Source organism: Pangasianodon hypophthalmus, chromosome 10, assembly GCF_027358585.1.
Source record: "Pangasianodon hypophthalmus isolate fPanHyp1 chromosome 10, fPanHyp1.pri, whole genome shotgun sequence".
Taxonomy (NCBI): Eukaryota; Metazoa; Chordata; class Actinopteri; order Siluriformes; family Pangasiidae; genus Pangasianodon; species Pangasianodon hypophthalmus.
Window position 1 is genome coordinate 11,474,729 of NC_069719.1, and position 19,967 is coordinate 11,494,695.

General features: G+C 36.7%; 1 protein-coding gene across 2 annotated transcripts; it reads left to right on the plus strand.

Moving 5' to 3' along the window:
- Positions 1-233: 233 nt before the first annotated feature.
- Positions 234-19,857, plus strand: LOC113538567 (otoferlin). Of its 2 annotated transcripts, none has more exons than XM_034307793.2 (42): positions 234-436; positions 2,003-2,071; positions 2,264-2,381; positions 2,484-2,538; positions 2,727-2,858; positions 3,060-3,122; positions 3,218-3,302; positions 3,458-3,617; positions 3,708-3,894; positions 3,988-4,174; positions 4,283-4,506; positions 5,179-5,287; positions 5,369-5,546; positions 5,629-5,749; positions 5,836-5,936; positions 6,206-6,296; positions 6,407-6,523; positions 6,631-6,783; positions 6,967-7,156; positions 7,250-7,374; positions 7,463-7,597; positions 7,682-7,843; positions 7,942-8,061; positions 8,158-8,319; positions 8,626-8,788; positions 9,054-9,124; positions 9,238-9,267; positions 9,566-9,697; positions 9,840-9,909; positions 10,471-10,595; positions 10,737-10,871; positions 11,000-11,131; positions 11,215-11,342; positions 11,469-11,639; positions 11,796-11,956; positions 13,804-13,946; positions 14,140-14,228; positions 14,344-14,442; positions 14,535-14,776; positions 14,903-15,081; positions 15,206-15,306; positions 19,172-19,857. In XM_034307793.2, the coding sequence occupies exons 2-42, from the start codon at positions 2,029-2,031 to the stop codon at positions 19,350-19,352; spliced, it is 5,370 nt and encodes a 1,789-aa protein (XP_034163684.2). In that variant the 5' UTR covers positions 234-436; positions 2,003-2,028; the 3' UTR covers positions 19,353-19,857. The 2 variants fall into 2 exon arrangements, with proteins under 2 accessions (XP_034163684.2, XP_026789520.3); XM_026933719.3 differs by lacking the exon at positions 19,172-19,857 and adding an exon at positions 16,309-17,577 and having other exon boundaries at positions 235-436.
- The last annotated feature ends 110 nt before the right edge of the window (positions 19,858-19,967 follow it).

Below are 19,967 nucleotides of genomic sequence, written 5' to 3' on the forward strand. Positions count from 1 at the left end.
GAACAGGGAAGCTGATTTTTACAATTGCATGATCATTTTAAATCTTACACTTGCAAAATAGAAGGAACTGAAACTTTATTTAGGAAAATATATGTGGATTTTTTTTTGTTTGTTTTTTGGTATGCTGCATTTTGTAGCGTACCTAGTCATTGGTAACCCAGAGTGATGACTCTCAATAGGATCTAGTTCTAGTTACTAGTGTCTCAGGTTCAGCTCTCATACACTATTAATTGGTGTATCGCATCTCTCTTGCCCAACTCCATCCTTGAACCAAACCAAATTCTTTTGGCTTACTTTGCTTTTGGGGCCTTTCTGTTTCTGTCAAGTCAATGTCAGTTTTGACTATGTAAAACAACTTGTTTGGAGTCACATTAAACACTGGAGTTTCTTCTACGTGCAGAAGCTCTGAAGAACTGAAGATCTGGTCTATTTTATGGTATGTAAACTTTTATAAACTATACTGTTCATGTCACACTGTAAAATAGCTACATCTAAAAATCAACATTTGTCTCTTTATCAAATAGTTCAATATTTTAGGGCCTGTATTTTTTACATATAGGTAATTCATAGTAAACCATTTTTAGTTTTTTCCCAATTGTTTTTGAGATAATATTACAGTATCTCAGAGCTGATTAATGAAATAATCCTAAATGCTTCATGTGTGTAAATTAGAAATGCTAACAGATTCCTCCGTAATTACACACTCCTGAAGAAAAGGATCACTGTGGTTTATGTAGATAAGTACAGAAGAACTTCATAGGAACTTTCATCCCTACTTTTCTGATAACTGCCAATTTTATTAGATAGCTGTGTCTAGTATTTGCTTTCCATTAAAAAATGTTTCTGCCAGAGTTTTTGTGGAAGTTTTTTTTTTTTTTTTGCTGCTTTGCTTTGCTTGGTCTACCTCATTTTCCAGTTCTTTTCTAATCTTTCTACTGTGCAAATGTAATTGATGCCATTTAGCTACAATCAATTAATGTAGACCTTATTATTACAATGAGAGGCTTTTGAAATGCATCCCTGCCTTGTTGATGGAATTAGGTCATCCATTTTAAATATTAAAATCCCCCTTGAGGCCAAATTATCACAAGATACTAGGTTTGCTGTGCAACAATACCTGAGATGGTTGGGTGGAAAAGTAGGTGTAAATTAAATATGGGATAAAATGGTGCACAGCTAAGGTACAGTTCCTCTAATTCAATGATAATTAAAAGTGACACACATTACAGTTTACAAAGTACACATGTATTAATTAATGTTAGGTGTTAATGAGGGAGGACATTCTAAAATTAAAAAATTTTAATGCTTTGTTCAGGTAAATAACTTACTAACTAATTACAAGATTCTGTGTAATATTCTGTGGCATTTTAGGGACCAAACTCTTAGAAACTTAAAAGTTAGAGAAACCTTTTTAAGGGCTCTTCAACGGTTCTTTAGATAGTTAACGGTTCTTAGCTTCTAAAAATGATCCTCCTCCTAGGAAACCCAGTCTGAAAGGATCTGATTTATCATTCTACATAGAACTTTTAAAGGTCCTTCCCTGTTAATTTTATTCAAAATCATTCAACTGTATGTTTATAGGGCAGCATGGTAGTGTTTACATAAAGTGGGTATCATTGCAACCTCACAGCACCAGGGTCCCTGGTTAGATCCTAAGCTTGGGTTACTATCTGTGCGGACTTCCAGGTTTCCAGTTTCCTCCCACTGTCCATAAACATACAAATAGGTGAACTGGTTATGCTAGATAGCCTGTGGGTGTGTGCGAATGGCCCTGTGATGGACTGGTGTCTCATCTGGGGTGAATTCTCCTGCCTTGTGCCTAGTGTTCCTGGAATTGGCTCTGAACCCACTGCAGTCCTAACCAGAATAAAGTGGTTACTGAAGATGAATGAATGAATGAATGAACATATCTTCATTGTACACTGTGTATTTCTTCATTGTATATGGATATTAAGGAGTAACTAACAGTGTAACTTTCACATTTCTCCTCTCTGGCTCACAGAGTGGAAACTAACTTATTTCTCAAATATGAAGCGTGGAAAGTCCCGTGGCTCTAAGGATGATGGGAAAGGTAAGAGCTATAATGTTCCATTTGAACTTTCCATTCCATTAGTAATTATAGGATGCTTCTTTGGTCTTGTTTTTATTTCACATTACAAATGCAAGTGTAACCTCACAAGTAAGCCAAATGCAGTAAACTAAAATGTTAATGTCAAAAAAGTGCTTATCACAATAACCCTTCACTGTCTGTTGGTATTCTAAGATGAGCCAGCCATCCTGGAGACAGAGGACTTGGACAGAAGGTTTGGCAGAGGACCAGACCCTGACACCATTTCACTGGCCTCTGTCACTGCTGTAACAACTAATGTTTCTAACAAAAGGTGAACATGCATTTAACTGCAAAATATTATACACTGCATTAAGATGGTGAAGTGTAACAAAAAGCATATTACTTTATATTATCTATTTTACTTATATTTCAGATCAAAGCCTGACATCAAAATTGAACCTAGTGCTGGAAGACTGATGGATTTCCAAGTATGTTAAATAGCACACTTATCTAACAATATTAATTTTCCCAATTATAATTGTGGACATAAATTGAATCCACTACATCTACTGAACTATCTTGATAAAAATTGAACTGTAGGACTCCTTAAATCCTAAAACCTTAATCCTTAAAATCATGCATGGAAATTTCACCTATGTACATTAATGCATTTTAGATCAGTGTTACAGTTATTGAGGCCCGACAGCTAGTAGGCTTGAACATGGATCCAGTGGTCTGTGTTGAAATCGGTGATGAGAAGAAGTACACTTCAATGAAGGAGTCAACCAACTGCCCTTACTACAATGAGGTAATGTTGACCACCAGGGATATGAACACATCTCTGTAGGGTTCTACATACAGCATTTAAGGATTCCTGTAAAGGTTGTTTACATACTAATATATGGTATCACATCATAATATATTTAAGTGACTTCATTTCAATACAATAACTCAACATTTTCAATTTATACAATTTTGACTTGATCTTTTGTACCTCACATTTTTTTAGTACTTTGTCTTCGAGTTCCATGTTTCTCCTGATGTCATGTTTGACAAGATCCTGAGGGTGTCAGTAAGTTCTCTTTTAAAGCTACTCAAGATAGTGTTTAATCATCCTTTTTCAGCTGTAGAAAGATTTTTCTTCACCATAATATAAATTCTTTATAGGTAATCCACTCTAAAAATCTTCTGCGAAGTGGAACAGTAGTTGGTGCCTTCAAGATGGATGTGGGAACAGTTTATTCACAGCCTGGTAATGAGCAAATGCCTCTTCTTTTCTGCCTAAGCTAAATATTTTATTCTACAGTGAGAGTAAAATCATTTCTTATACTGTACCTTTAGCAGCTGCACAATCTTTGCAAGAGAAGAGTATGCTAGAAAGTTAATAAAAAGTTCCCTCCTTCACAGACCACCAGTTCTACCACAAATGGGCTGCTTTATGTGATCCTGATGACATCACTGCAGGGTGTAAAGGCTATGTAAAATGTGACATTGCTGTGGTTACAAAAGGTGACAACATCAAAACTCCACACAAGGCCAATGAAACTGACGAGGATGACATCGAGGGGTACAAGGACAACCTACTCCATCATACATAATTGCCTACATTAGTGAAAAACAAAATGATATTTCATTTATATGTTATTCTTTGGTGTAGGAATCTTCTGTTGCCAGAAGGTGTTCCAGCTGACCGTCAGTGGGCCCGATTCTATGTGAAAATCTACAGAGCTGAAGGCTTACCTAAGATGAACACCAGCATTATGGCCAACGTGAAAAAGGCATTTATTGGTGAGAATAAAGACCTGGTGGACCCATACGTTCAGGTGCAATTTGCTGGTCAAAAGGTGAGATTTTTCTTTAACTGGTTAACATTGATTTGTCTACACTCACACTTTAGCATGTCATTTTAAATATGGCCTCTTTCTTGTGATGTGTAGGGAAAAACCTCTGTCCAGAAAAGTTGCTATGAACCAATCTGGAATGAGCAGATCATTTTCACTGAACAATTTCCACCACTGTGCAAACGCCTGAAAGTTCAAATCCGTGATGCAGACAAAGTGAATGATGTAGCTATTGGATCACATTTCATTGATCTACGAAAGATCTCAAATGATGGAGATAAAGGTGAATATTACAGGTCATATTTTGTTACTATATTTTAATATTGTAGCCTTTTATATAATGTAATATCAGATTAAATATTTATGTATTCATCCTTTGATTTCTTACCAGGCTTTCTCCCAACTCTGGGGCCGGCCTGGGTGAACATGTATGGTTCAACACGGAGCTACACCCTCATGGACGAGTATCAGGATCTGAATGAGGGACTGGGAGAGGGAGTTTCATTTAGGGCCCGTCTACTGATCAGCCTGGCTGTGGAGATTCTGGACACGTCCTCTCCAGAGGTAGTGAGCTCTCCTGAGGTCCAAGTGGAAGGAGTGCCCAACATTTCAGAGGTAAGTAATTGAAAGATAGGAAAGTTCTTTACTGGGCAATTACTGTGAATTATTGTTGCTCTTTTTAAATGAATATTCTACATTATTCATTTAGAACACCTTTTGTTAGGTGAGACAATCTTCGCCATAGTAGGATAGAGACACTTTGCTTAAGTGTTAACATTTAAATATATTAAGCATTTAATTCAATTATAGCAACAGTAATAGTATAAAACAAGCTAAAAGTTTATATCATATAAAGGTACCAATTTTAACTGTAATAATTTCTTTGATGTTGTTTCTGTAAAAACTTCACTGTGCTGTTGCTCTTTAAGTCAAAGGTGCTTGATTTTGAACCTGCAGATCATATCGGTTGATATTGTCTGGTTTTCAAAAAAAAGCTAGAAATAATTAGGTTTATTTTATTAAAAGGTTTGTTTCCATAATATATTGTAAATATAATTCTGTACAAACTCTACAGCTTGATTAAGCCTAGATATGAATGTATGTTTTCATAGGTTTGGGTATGGCACATCCAAACTGTATTTATTTAAGTGTATACTTTTATTATATGCTCAGTTTTATGTATAATAGTACAGAAAATTATAGGAAGTTACAGAAAAAAAAAAAATTATAGAAATACCAGAAGAACAGGTATATTTATGTGTTTTGTCTCTGTGTCCCTAAATCTAGAATGCCACTGGAAAAATCGAGGAATTTTTCTTGTTTGGAGCATTTCTAGAAGCAACAATGATTGACAGAAAGATTGGTGACAAACCCATTAACTTTGAAGTTACAATAGGTAATGGGAAAAATCAACATTTACCATCCGATATTTATCCCAAAAAAAGCCAAAGTTAATAAATTGTCTACTTTATACTAGGAAATTACGGCAGTGACGTCGATATCCCTACCAAACCAATAACAAAGAAGTCCAAGAAAGGAGAAGGTGATGAAGAGTCTGAACTCATCCAAGCCTCCAGTGATGAAGAGGTGGCTGATGATGGAGAACTGGCATCGGTGTCCACCACTCCACCAATGAAACCAGTCATCACTGACAGGTATGTGAACATCTCTATCGAAGTAAAGACATGTCCATCACACTACACTGCTATTGTTGGTCATTTTCTATTCATTCCACAGGAACTACTTTCACCTTCCATATTTTGAGAGAAAGCCGTGTATTTACATTAAGAGCTGGTGGCAAGACCAAAGACGAAGACTATACAATGCCAACATAATAGACCACATTGCAGATAAGTTGGTAGGTTATACATTTTAAATATTTTAATACATTTTTGATGACTAGATGTCTAAAACTAATTCTGATATTGTTTTATTACTTAAAAGGAAGAAGGACTGAATGATGTTCAGGAGATTATTAAAACGGAGAAAGCTTTTCCTGAGCGTAGGCTCAGAGGAGTTCTAGAAGAACTGAGCAATGGCTGCAGGTTTGAAAAGTTTTCCCCCATACACCCTAGGGCTTGGTTTCCTAAATCTTGTCCTGGATGGCTGGAGTAGAAAACAGTTTGGAAAATTCCCTCCACAAAAAGCTTATTCAATGCACCCGCTAAATACCAGGCTTAGAAGGTACATTAGAGCAGGGAAATCAGCAAACTGTGCCAGCCATCCCTGACAAAACACACTGCATCAAATAATTTTCTCATCATTACATGGTGTTATTATATACATTTAAGAACTAAAATAACTTCTCTTTTAGCAACTTTCTAACACTGGCAAACAAGGACCAAAGCCAGACAGGGGTCACAAAGTTGGATCGAGAAAGGCTAAAATTATGCATGTGGGAGCTGGTACGGTACTCAAAGGAGCCACAAAATCCACAAGCTTCAAATATGGTTAATATTTAACTTTTGTTCTATGTTGTGTTTTTTTTTACTAAACTGTTGAATTATGTCTTTAGGAAACTATGGGCCAACAAGCAAAGGCGATGCGATCTCAGGTGAAAAAGAAAACTGTCAAGGATAAAGTCAAATTGGCACAAAACTTCCTTCAGAAACTGAGATTCTTGTCTGATGAGGTAATATTGATAAACTCTTACAAATAGTTCCTTGGGCTACTTGCCCATGTTATTTTACAGTCTAAAAGTGGAAACCAATACAATATGTAAAATCGGTTTTATTGCAGCCTCAACACAGTGTTCCAGATGTTTACATATGGATGGTCAGCAATGGAAAACGCATTGCATATGCTAGAGTGCCCTCCAAAGACCTCCTTTTCTCTAATGTGGAGGAGGAGAAGGGGAAAGACTGTGCAAAAGTCAAAACCATTTTCTTCAAGGTGGGATTCAATCCAGTAAAGAACTAATTTCTCACATACTCAAAAAAGTCAGACTGCCCTATAATATATATATATATATATATATATATATATATATATATATATATATATATATATATATATATATATATATATATGTATATATATATATAATTCTAAATACTTCTCTATCGATTTCTCTAGCTCCCAGGTAAAAAGAGCTTTGGACCAGCAGGCTGGACTGTCCAAGCCAAGACTGAAATGTACCTCTGGCTGGGTTTAAACAAGCAGCGCAAAGACTTTCTGAATGGACTACCAAATGGATTTGAAGAGAACAAGGCTGTCAAAGGCCCCGGAATGCACTCATCACCACCAATCAGCTTGATCTACACCAGTAAACAGAATTTATTTGGCTAACAACATAAATTAAATTTAAATCAGATGTACTTGTGTCCATAATCTAACTATTTGAAATTGCTTCTAACAGTGAAGCAAGTCTTCCAGCTGAGAGTACACATGTACCAGGCAAGGAGCCTGTTTGCTGCAGATAGCACAGGTCTTTCAGACCCCTTTGCCAGAGTCTTTTTTTCAACTCACAGCCAGGTCACAGAGGTAAGAATCTCCTCTTTATAATAATACTTTTTTACCTTCAACTTAAAAAATCCAGTTCAAATAAAATCACGTGATTCCCTTCTCTCAGATTGTGAACGAGACCCTCTGCCCCACATGGGATCAACTTCTAGTATTTGACAATGTTGAATTATATGGTGAGGCTAGTGAGCTGAGGGATGACCCTCCAATTATTGTCATCGAGATCTATGACCAAGATAGTATGGTAAGCAAGTAAATGCTTTAACATTCTAGTAGCATGCTCAAAAGCAGGTCAGCGTTGACAATGCACATTTTGATCTATTTGTAGGGCAAAGCTGATTTTATGGGAAGGACATTTGCAAAGCCAATAACTAAGATGTCAGATGAGCATTATGGGCCACCACGATTCCCTCCTCAGCTTGAGTACTACCAGGTGTACCGTGGAAACTACACCGCTGGTGAAATGCTTGCAGCTTTTGAACTACTGCAGGTGATAAGACTACAGTGATATGCCTAACAGATTTTTTCAAATTGTATTAATGCAACTGAAGGTAATTAAAATAATACAATTTTCAACAAATATTTTAGATTGGACCAGGTGGAAAGGCTGATCTCCCCCCCATAGATGGACCCACAGATATGGACCGTGGTCCAATTCTGCCGGTTCCCATCGGCATTAGGCCAGTCCTGAGCAAATACCGCATTGAGGTGAAAAGCTCTTTTCTACATGCAAGCATAAGTGATGCTATAAATATAGTACATTTCAAAATCAAAGAACTAATAATATGAGTTTATTTTCTGCAGGTTTTATTCTGGGGCCTGAGGGACCTGAAGCGAGTAAACCTTGCCCAAGTTGACAGACCACGCGTGGACATAGAATGTGCTGGAAAGGGGATACAGTCAGCTCTCATTCCTAACTACAACAAAAATCCCAATTTTAACACGCTGGTCAAATGGTTTGAAGTGGTGGGTTTCAACTGGCATGTGAATTCCAAAATTGGATAAAACTGGTCTTAATTAAAGATGACTTGCTTACATGAGAGGGTACTCCAGTCATAGGGGCCAGTGTCTTAATAAAAAGTTTATTATTCCCTATTCCCAACACACCTGATCCAACTGGATCAGTTGGATCGAATGTGTTAGAAGGAGATAAAACTTGTGCAGGGCAATGTCTCCAACACTAGAGTTGAGAATCCCTCTTTGCATCATTCCAATTTATGAAATAACAGTCAATATTACAACCGGAAAAATAACAATATTATGACTTACTAGGACCTGCCAGAGAATGAGCTTCTTCATCCTCCTCTGAATATTCGAGTTGTGGACTGCAGAGCTTTTGGCCGTTATACACTGGTTGGCTCAAATGCAGTCACCACACTGCGCAAATTCATCTACAGACCGCCAGACAAGAGTGTCAACAATTGGTCTGCTATGGGTGGGTATACAATCAAAGTTTGAATAAAATTATATTGTAAAGTTCTTGACTAAAGAGGGATGCACTACTGTCTAGACCATAACCTTTCCCTGTGACATAAAAGCAATCTCATTCTATTAAAAGGAAAGCTGGTAAGAAACACTTTCCACCTTGATACAGAGAAATGGTAATCAAAGTGGAACAATTAGCACTGTGCTTGAAAGTCCTACATAGTTTAAAGTGAAAAAATAAATAAATACACTCTTGCATTCTGTATTACCTACAGAGGAAATTGTGATCCACACTGAACCCGAACCTGCAGTGAAGAAGATGGAGACAATGGTCAAACTTGACTCAGTATGTACCACAAACATGCACTTCTGCTTTCAATTTTTCCCAAACATGCCTTTTCTTAAAGTAGGAGGCTTTTATCTTGCTAAAATGCAATAATTTTTGTTTTGCCCCAACAGGCATCCGATGCAGTTGTTAAGGTTGATATGGTAAGCATGTACCACTTTATATATGGTTAGGTTTCAGGTCTTGCTCAGATGACATGCCCTTCCATATCGTTCTATAAAGACATCCAGACAATGAAACAACCTTGAAAGAACTTGATTAAAATATTCCCAATGTCAATCCATAATTCCAAATCTGAACTATAAAAACGTAAAACCTTAAACTGGACCACAATAAAATTGTTGCTTTCCTTCTTCTCTAATGGTTACAATAAGTTGACTGGCCAACTAAAATGGTCAAGTAAATCGTAATGCGTTCAGCATAGTATCCTCTTAATCATAGCCTGATGACGACAAGGAAGGAAAAGGAAAGAAGAAGAGGAAGAAAGGGGAAGAAGTTGAGGAAGAACAGCTAGATGAGAGCATGCTGGACTGGTGGTCTAAATACTTTGCATCAATCGAAACACTCATGGAGGTAAGACACAAATTTTATACACTTATAAAAGAATTGTTGAAGATCTACCTAGTGTCTTTAGAAACATAATTAATATTAATTTATAGTTATGTTAAATTGTAATAATAATGTTAATGTAAGTAACATGTTTCTTACTATGAAGATCCTAAAAGCTCAAGAGGCTGAAAAGGCAGAGGCAGATGAAAGAGATGACACTGATGCAGATGGGGCAGGTAAAGACAGCAATATACTTCATGTCACAGATAGAATAAAAAAATAATTTATTTATAAATAAATAAATAAATAAATAAATCTGTTCAACTCTGAAAAATACAAAGAGGTAAGGGGGAAATTAAGTCATTATTTTACATCATTAATAGACCATAGGTATGAAACTACATGCTCTGTTATGAACCTATATGAATGATCCCATTCGAACTGCTAAAATGTTGTTTTTTATTGTAATGTTAATTTTAATGTAAATTTCTCTTTTAAACTCAAATATAAAATGCATGTGGCATGTTAATATATAGATGACTAGTTTTACCAGTATTATAAATACATTTCAATAAAAATGTGGTTAAACACTTAAAAACAGCCAAGTACAATGCTCCAATTCTGCCTTTTTATTGTCAGAAGTTTGCAATTTGTTTGATCATATGCAGGCTAGTAAATTGTCTATGTCTAGCCTAATTTGTTGAGAAAAGACGCTATAGTATCGCAACTTGCATTAAGAATTCATGTCTTAAGTTTGTGCACCCCTGGTCTCCTTTCCCTTGCTCACCTATGAACAGACATCAAACCTGACTCTAATGTGAAAGGAAACAAGAAGAAAAAAGGAAAAGGCAAGGATAAGAACAAAGCAGTATCCGGGGAGGGCCCACCTGACAGGAAAAAGCCTAAAATTGAGGAACTGAAAGTAAGTGTTGCTATTAGCTTTTATTTGTTGACACAAAATGTGACTACAGTAAGGTTATTTCGGGGACAGTGATGAGTCATTTGCTCTCAAGGTTATCATTAAATAGTTGTGGACAGTATATTTGTTTTTTTTTTTCAATAGGTGTACAACAGAGAGCTAGAGATTGAATTTGATAACTTTGAAGACTGGCTCCACACTTTTAATCTTTATCGAGGAAAGAGTGGTGATGATGATGAAAATATATTGGATGAAGACAGACTTGTTGGCAAGTTCAAAGTAAGCCTCATCAAACAAATAATAGAAAATAGTCTTTGCTGTATTTCTAATAAATTGATCTAAAGGTCAGGTGTTCTTTTGTTTGTTTGTTTGTTTGTTTGTTTGTTTGTTTTTGTTTTGTTTTGCAGGGCTCCTTGTGTATGTACAAAGTGTCAGATGAGCTGTATAGAGAAATGGGAATTGATTCCAACATGGGCACTTTCCAGAACATTCCACACAATGACCCAGTCAATGTTTTAGTTCGAATTTATGTCATAAGGGTATGTACAGCCAGAAAGAAGAGTACATATGTTACGATGTCTTATGTATGTGTGAAATCCTAACTAAACTAAATTTGTCCCAGGCTACTGATCTGCACCCTGCAGACATAAATGGGAAAGCAGATCCATACATTGCAATTAAGCTGGGAAAGACAGAGGTCAAAGACAAAGAAAACTACATCTCTAAACAACTTAATCCTGTCTTTGGAAAGTACGTTTATAGGAAGTTAATGTTGATAGAGAAGAAACAACTTATAAAAAAATAAGTAATTTTAATATGTTTGTGTATGTGGCTAAATATGCTGTTAACTAAAATCCATTTCCCTAATCTTTCTAGATCATTTGACATTGAGGCTACATTCCCCATGGACTCTACCCTCACCGTGTCCATCTATGACTGGGATTTGGTCGGCACTGATGACTTGATTGGGGAGACAAAACTTGATTTGGAGAACCGCTATTATAGCAAGCACAGGGCTACCTGTGGTATTCCTTCAAGCTATGCAATGTATGTGGTTTTCTGCCAGGAAATATATGTTCAAACTAATTTGCAGTCTAGCCTAACATTGTACACGTTACAGGGATAATATTTAGTCCAACATCCAACAAAACTCTACAGTAGTGTTTTTTTTCTTTACTCATTTTATCCATTTATATTTGGCAGCTATGGTTACAATGTTTGGAGAGACCCAATGAAGCCAACACAAATCTTAGCAAAACTTTGCAAAGATGGCAAATTGGATCCACCCCAGTATGGCCCTGGAGGAAGAGTGAAGTTGGCAAACAGAGTTTACACAGGCCCAACTGAAATTGAGGATGAAAATGGTATGCACCTATTTTACAAAATAATCTGATTTTAAGGTAAAGTAGTCTGCTCTCATGTAACATGAAATTTTTTATATTAAACTAGAATATTTGTATTCTATCTTAGCCCTTAATAACCACTATGGGTGCTGAATATCACCTAGATACTTTGAGTATATGCACATGCATGCTGAGACCTATGTCCGACCTAATGTATACATTATAGAGCTATGTTACATATCTACATATCTACAGTCATAGGTACCTTCTCACAATAGATGCCTATAATCTCCTACTACCTCATTATTATCTCTTTTGTTGTATTTGAATACTTTAGTTGGGGTGAGTCTAATTTGCATACTTTTTAAGTCCATAAGTCCATTCAGAACTCTGTGGCTGATAGCTTGATTTGGATTTCCTCATTAGCTTGCTAGCCTTGCCGCTAACCATGCAGCCTGCAAGTTAGCTTTGAATTGTTCAGCGCAGCTCCTTCAGCAGACTCTGTTTTTCCACATCACCTGCCATCTAGTGACCTGTGGGTTGAGTTGTATAGCCTCGTCATATCACTCCCTTCACCATTGAGATTACAAAGTTACCTGGAATCCACTAACATTCACACTGGAACCCTGTGTGCCCTCATCTCAGCAAGTGGTGCTTGAGGTCTAGCTTCCTGGAGACACAAGGCTTTTCTCTCAAAAATAGTCTGCCTGAGAGAGATGCTGTATTGGAGAGTCACCACAGACTCTCCTCTCACTGGCTGTGGGGCATTGTGGTGCCACAGGGGCACAGAGGGTGTGTTGAACCCTGTTTTGGGATCAGAACATATTGACCAGCTGAAACTGAGGGCAGTCTTTGCCAAGCACTTGTCCATTATAAACAACGATGTGGCAGTCAGATACATAAATCACCAGGAAAACACAAGAGCTGATGGTTGTCTCACACTTGCACAAAAATTCCTCAGGTGTTCCTACCCATGATTAGCTCAAGACACCCAGGAAAGTGCACCCAGAAGTGGTATCCCAGATAGTGGAACAGTTTGGCAAAAACCTCTTCTGATGCCAGATCTACTCTGATTGTGTTGACTGTGATTCTCCCTGTGACAGAGTGACTGGCTTCAACTTCTACTATATGACCAAGTCCCCATCTATGCTACAGGTGTATGTGGCAGCCATTACAGTGCACAACAGTACATTGCATCTCATTGGGGGCTCATAAACATAGTACAACATTTCTGAATTTCAGTCAGTCCTATGGTGGGTTTTCCTGACACTGTGGCATATGTTATCCAGGTGATATTCACAGCCACTGGCAGGTAGGGAGATTAAATAGAAGGCTAGTTACATATGTAACTGTGGTTCTGCAAACACAAGTTAACCTCAGGGGATTTTTTTGTCATTTGGGAACCAGTGCCAGCAAGAGCTCACTGAGAAGTTTCCAGGCAAAGACGTCACTTTGTGACTTTGTTGGCAGCTATCCAGTGTTCACAGAACACTGCATAGCAGGTGTTTTATCCAATTCTGTGACAGTAGACAGTTATCAAGATATTGACTTTGGGGTCTTATATCTAGAGATCTAAAAATTTAAAGTGGGCAACACATCAACCATATCACTAGTCTTAGACATAATCAGGTTCAGTCAAGTAGAAGTAGTACTTGACGCTGAAGTTGAAAATAAGAACAATCACTGAACAAGTCAGTTAGAAAGTTTGCTCTGCATCCAGTAGCAATGGCCACTTATCAATTGTGAAATGATGAGATCTCAAACCATGTGACTCCAAGTGTCTTTTTAATCATAGTACTTAGGTACCAGTTAAGACAAACATATGAAAATACTGTTTACTGTTGTATAATGAGGATAATTTCTGACAGGGCTCAAAAAACAGACAGATGAGCACCTTGCTCTAGCGGTTCTTAATCACTGGGAGGACATTCCACGAGTGGGCTGCAAACTTATCCCTGAGCATGTAGAAACAAGACCTCTACTGAACCCTGATAAACCTGGGATTGAGCAGGTCAGTGATCTATCTCTGAAAATCTAAATTAGTGATAATTACAATTCCTGAAATTCTGTAACTAAACTAGAACAATGGTTCTGTAAAGCAATTGCATCAGGATCGTAACACTTGGTTGATTAGCTTTATACTCAATGTGAAGAGGCATTAAGTCCTTCTCCACCATTCTATTTGACCCATTTGTTTTGTGTAGGGGAGAATTGAAATGTGGGTGGATATGTTTCCAAAAGACATGCCTGCACCTGGACCTGCTCTTGATATTTCACCACGCAAACCAAAGAAGTAGGGTCCTTACATTAACATTAATTTTGGCTCCTATAATCCACATTTAAAAGTTATAAATGAATGTCAGCTAATACATGACTGAAGCTTTTAAGTGTCATTTTCTTAATGACAGGTTTGAACTCAGGGTAATCATTTGGAATACAGATGAGGTTGTCCTGGAAGATGATGATATATTCACAGGAGAAAAGTCCAGTGATATTTTTGTGAGAGGGTAAAATGCCTTTGTTGTTATTTATGATCACCATTTAACATGATAATTTTGCTGGTTATGTCCATGTGAAGTTCAACTTTTGTGCCTCTCAGATGGCTTAAAGGTCAACAAGAAGATAAGCAAGACACAGACGTCCATTACCACTCCCTAACAGGGGAAGGAAACTTCAACTGGCGCTTCATTTATCCCTTTGACTATTTAATGGCTGAAGAGAAAATTGTCATCTCAAAGAAGGAATCCATGTTTTCCTGGGATGAGACTGAGTACAAGATCCCTGCCCGTCTGAATCTGCAAGTTTGGGATGCAGATCATTTCTCTGCAGATGACTTCCTGGGTGAGATACTCAATTGTTTTGCAAATTCACTTTCTGACTAATGTATGCACATCTTTAAGACTCAAGGTTTTCATCACAAGTGTATGACTGTCATGTCTTTACATGAGTACTTCGGTCCCCATTCAGGTGCAATTGAACTAGACCTGAACAGATTTCCTCGTGGTGCAAAAACTGCAAAACAGTGCACCCTTGATATGATTCTTAATGAACAAGACATGCCAATGGTCAACATCTTCAAGCAGAAAAGAATCAAGGGCTGGTGGCCGTTCGTAGCCAGGAATGAAAATGATGAGATGGAAATCACGGTACATGAAGACAACACAATTCATAAACTACAATAATGACTCACTAAATGTAAAAAGCACATACTTGATGACAGATTATTTCCCTTAAAACCAGTTTATCAGTGAGACTGTATCTATCTTTTAGGGAAAAGTAGAGGCAGAACTCCACCTCATGACAGGTGAAGAAGCTGAAAAGAGTCCTGTTGGTGAAGGACGGAATGAGCCAGAGCCTCTAGAGAAACCCAAGTAAGCTGATAATACTGTCAAAAATGCAGATTTGCATCTCCTTTTCTCTGATTAATACAACAATACAGCAAGTAATGTTATAGAGAAAGATTTCAGGATGAGTTTTTCATGTATAGAAGATTACATGTATAAAGGTTTTGACTGTTATAGGACACCAGTGCATAGCATCTCAAAGTGGTTCTGTGTTACTTTTCTGGGAAAAAGAATGACACAGAACAATGACACGTTGTAGCTGATTAGCATAAAAAAATAAAACAATTTTTTAAGTGTTCTAACTACAACAACTCCATTGTACAGTGAGAGACAACATTTTCTTAGGCTATGCACAGTACATGAAGCCTTATAAAGCATGCACTCTAGACACCTACAGTATGTCTTCTACATTTAAGATCTGCTGCCTGAGTACAGGCCAGTACAGGGCCTGAACTGTAGGAGGTAGTAGGTCTTGCTCTTTCTGCGAGGATTCCCATGATAAACTTTTGTGATTAAATTTGTGCTCTAAATGCATGGAAACATTGTTCACAGACACAGAAAGAAATTCCCCTCAAAGAGCAAAAGATTGTAAACTGGTCTAAGTAAAAGATCACGGTAGACAAATATTCATTTTAAATAGACATAAAAATAGAAAATGTAATCGTTTTAACTCGGGAAACGGATACAAGCTCGGGAAACGTTTTAACTCGGGAAACGGATACTTATGAAATGATTGTTTCTGCATCCAAAGTCCGGATTTGTACCAACCTCCTTTGTATGGTAAGTAGTGCTCTAAAAATAATGGTTATAGTGTAACTATAACCATAGTATGAAAATTTACATTCACATAAAATAGAGAAGAGAGAAAGTAGAGAAAATGACTATACCAAACAGGACCTATATTGCTAAATAGCAGTTGCGTTATACTGCCACATTTTACTAAAACAATTCATTTTTTCACTGTTTCTTTTCTTAAGAATGTTTCTTAACAGTCCTGAATATTTGCTGACCAATCTTTTTGTTCTACAGTCGTCCTGACACAACGTTCCTGTGGTTCATCAGTCCACTCAAAGCAATCCGATATCTCATCTGCAACAACTACAAATGGCTGATCATCAAAATAGTGGTGGCTTTGCTGCTGTTAGCAATGCTGGGCTTATTCCTTTACAGCATGCCTGGGTATATGGTGAAAAAACTACTTGGTGCCTAAAAGGCAGTTCTATTATTCATAATAATAGATAATAATAATAAAATATTACTCATTTTACACTGGCATCATCCTAGATGCAGTAACTTCAGTCTTTTTAAGTAGTAGTGATCTTTGAAATAACGAAAATGTTTGCGTATTGTTTGATCAAAACCACATTTCCACGCTACAGTAATAGTAACAAAACTGTCATGTGATTACATTTAAGACATTTATTACATTTATGTGATTGCATTTAAGAGATTTTCTTTGCTTTGGCATATGTTTTGCTAATAAGATGAGGAAAATGGCAAAATACTTTTATATGTATGTGTATTTGAGAATTGGTGTCCCCAACACATATCTCTCTAGCGCAATGTTTAGTAAATGTTTCTGGCAAATGTATGCAGTGACTATGTCAAAAGATTTAAGATACTGTGGAAGATTTAAAAGCAACTCAAAAGAAGCACTTTTAAAGGCTGGTTCCAACCCTTCAGTCTACCCTATCATTATTAAGTAAACTTGCTGAGTATTAAAACTAATACATATAAACTGTTAAGGCACATACTATTTTAACTCAAATTTAGCTTTCCATATTTAACATTTTCAAGTCTAAGTGTTTTAATGCTCTAAATTAGGTGACTAGGTCAAGGGCAGTATGGAAAGTGGGTGCAACATACAGTACAGGGCTTTAATTTACATATAAACAAATACAGCTTGATTTATCATACAATTCTTAAAATAGTGCATTGTTTGAAGGGACTATTAGGGGAAATCAGTTTCACATTTTCTCCTTGTAAGGTTTGCATTATAGCCCAGGCTTTACAGAAGACATGTTAAATGATAAGAATTCGTGCTTTGTTAAATTGTTAGACACAAACAACAGCAGGCCATCAGTGTGACTGCAAACTATATTATCTTTGTGGAAAAATAGTAGATTGACAGTTTCTTAGCTATTACTGGTTTGCACTGCTTGGGTTGATGTTACATAAGGTTTTGTAATGACTCCACATTAGCACTCCATCTTGATTGTTTATAGTTCATTTAAATTTGTATTTCCTCATTGTAAGGTAATACATCTGTGCTTTGTGTGACCAACATAAATAAATAAACTCTACCCATGTACTTATTTCTGGACCTTTTCTTCAAAGACCAAACATTTGTCTCATCTGCAATTATACACATCTGCAATAATCTGTAATAATCTGTTTCTAGCCAGGCTAGGTCAAGCTTTGCATGGACTACAAAGGGCATGCCCTACAAAGTAAAGTGATATTAGAGAAACTGGACATGGAATACTCTAAACAATACATAATTTACAACAACGCACAACACCTGATGATTAGTTGTACTTGCAAACCACCCGCAACTTTACATTGTGTCCAAAGTGTCAAAGTACCCAAGTGCACTTAACCATGTGTAGGAAAATGAGACAGGCCCAAAGTAGTCATGTGCTGAAGGGAGTCTGGTTTAGCTATTGGATAACACCATTGATGTCAAACATACTGACATGCATATTTGTCCCTTATATGAAACACCCAGTTACTATGAATAGGCCAACAAGCACATTTTAATCTTCATTTAAACTCACCTATAGAGCTTGCTTTTATATTATACTCTATTCCACACCTTAGGTGTGACATAAGGAGAACATTGCCTACTGGTTATACCTAAACTGCAGTAGTATCCCTGCCTCAGCTATGGATTCAAGATGGGCTACACTGCTTCAGGAGATCAGCAAGACATGCCATAGCTAAACCATTTAGAACTTTAAACATCACTTAAGCAAAAATTAAAACAGGCAGAGCTTTGCAGTCAATGTAAATCGTAACTGGCAGCCAATTTAGCTTGAATAAGACTCTGACTTGTTTTTTCCTGGTAACAGTGTGGACTGCAACCTGCTGCTACAGTCCAATCTAGAGATCCAATCTTATAGATTCTCTGCATCATGTAGGGTTAGCATACATTTTATTTTTGTTATGTTTCTCAAATTCAACTGTTCAGCAGAAATGTCCCATGTGTTATTTGTTAAGGAAAATGTAATTATGTAATTACATAATTATTATTATATAAAGGTAATAATGTTATTTTTATAAGACCAAATGATAGACTGCAATCAAGGGTAGTATAAATGTCCATAACTGTAGCTTTTGGTTTTGCAAAATAGTCATCAAGCTCTAGGGTGAGCAACCTTATTGCAGAGAAACACAGGACCAAATATCAGTATTTCTGTTTTAAGAGAATTTTGAATAATAATAGTTCAGCTCTTCTGCTAAATCTGGCTGGATGAATTAATATATTTGTGTATCATTAGGGCAGAAGCCAAGACTGTGTCAGTGAATATGTGCTGCGCACTAAGGACTGTATACCAGTTACTGCAATTTAAGGATAAATTAGAAAGAAAGGTTTATGAACAAATTGGTTGACATCAAAACAAATCAACAGGCCATGTACATTAAAAAAGAGGATGTTTATAGCTTGACCATCTGACTTTTTGTTTGCTGTCAGTTTGAAAAGCAGGTGGTTTGGGTCAACAGAATTTTTTACATTATTACAGCTTGCTTGTTAAAGGAATAGCAGAATAAATGTGCTCTATGAGACACTATATAAAACAGTTAAGCTTCTCAAAATGGTTCATAATTGCTCATGATTTTGGTCAAAATTTGTTCAAAACATAAAGCTTATGTTACTCTTTTGTCTCAACAGCCGTCCAGACACTACATTCCTGTGGTTCATTACCCCACTAAAAGCAATCCGCTATTTTATCTGCAATCAGTACAAGTGGCTTGTGATCAAAATTGTCCTGGCTCTGCTCCTGCTCGCCATCGTGGCCCTGTTCCTCTACAGTATGCCTGGTTACATGGCCAAGAAACTTCTTGGAGTCTAAGTAAGGAAAATAACAGGCTTTATTTTTTATCTTTAAAATCCATCTAGTGAAATGCTGTGCTGAAAATCTGATTTTGATTTATTTTTGGAAGGAAAAAATATATAATTGTTGCAGTCAGCATGTGTTGTGTTTTCTCTATGTTTTAAAGTTTGACAATAAAATGTTGGCCTGTCTAATGTTATTTTGAGCTGATTCATTTTCTTTAGGTGTTGGCTGCTGAGTGGATTTAGCAGAATTCTTTAAATTATGCTGTTGTTAGGTATGTTGAAATATGCCTTATGGTATGTGCACACTCAATGCTAATTCACCCTCTGATATTCCTTCCATTTTTTAATTAATGTATATTACTTATTTTCCATAACGGGATCAAAATTCAAGTGGTACCTATGTTGTTCATTTTTACAAATCACTAAACCTACTGTATTAGATTCAGCTATTCACCTATTCAGGCAAGTGTTTTTGATCCGTCAAATTTATTCTTTTCATTTATAAATTTATAAGCTTAAAATGTATATCCTGAGTTTATATATTTCTGTAAAGCTGCTTTGTGACAATGGCCATTGTTAAAAGCGCTATACAAATAAAATAGCATTAATAGCATTAAAGAGCATTAAT

Coding starts and splice junctions, on each gene's coding strand:
- LOC113538567 (XM_034307793.2), top strand. CDS start 2,029: ATGAAGCGTGGAAAGTCCCGTGGCTCTAAGGATGATGGGAAAG. Junction 7,598..7,681: donor TCTATGACCAAGATAGTATG/GTAAGCAAGTAA, acceptor ATCTATTTGTAG/GGCAAAGCTGATTTTATGGG. Junction 11,343..11,468: donor CTTAATCCTGTCTTTGGAAA/GTACGTTTATAG, acceptor TAATCTTTCTAG/ATCATTTGACATTGAGGCTA.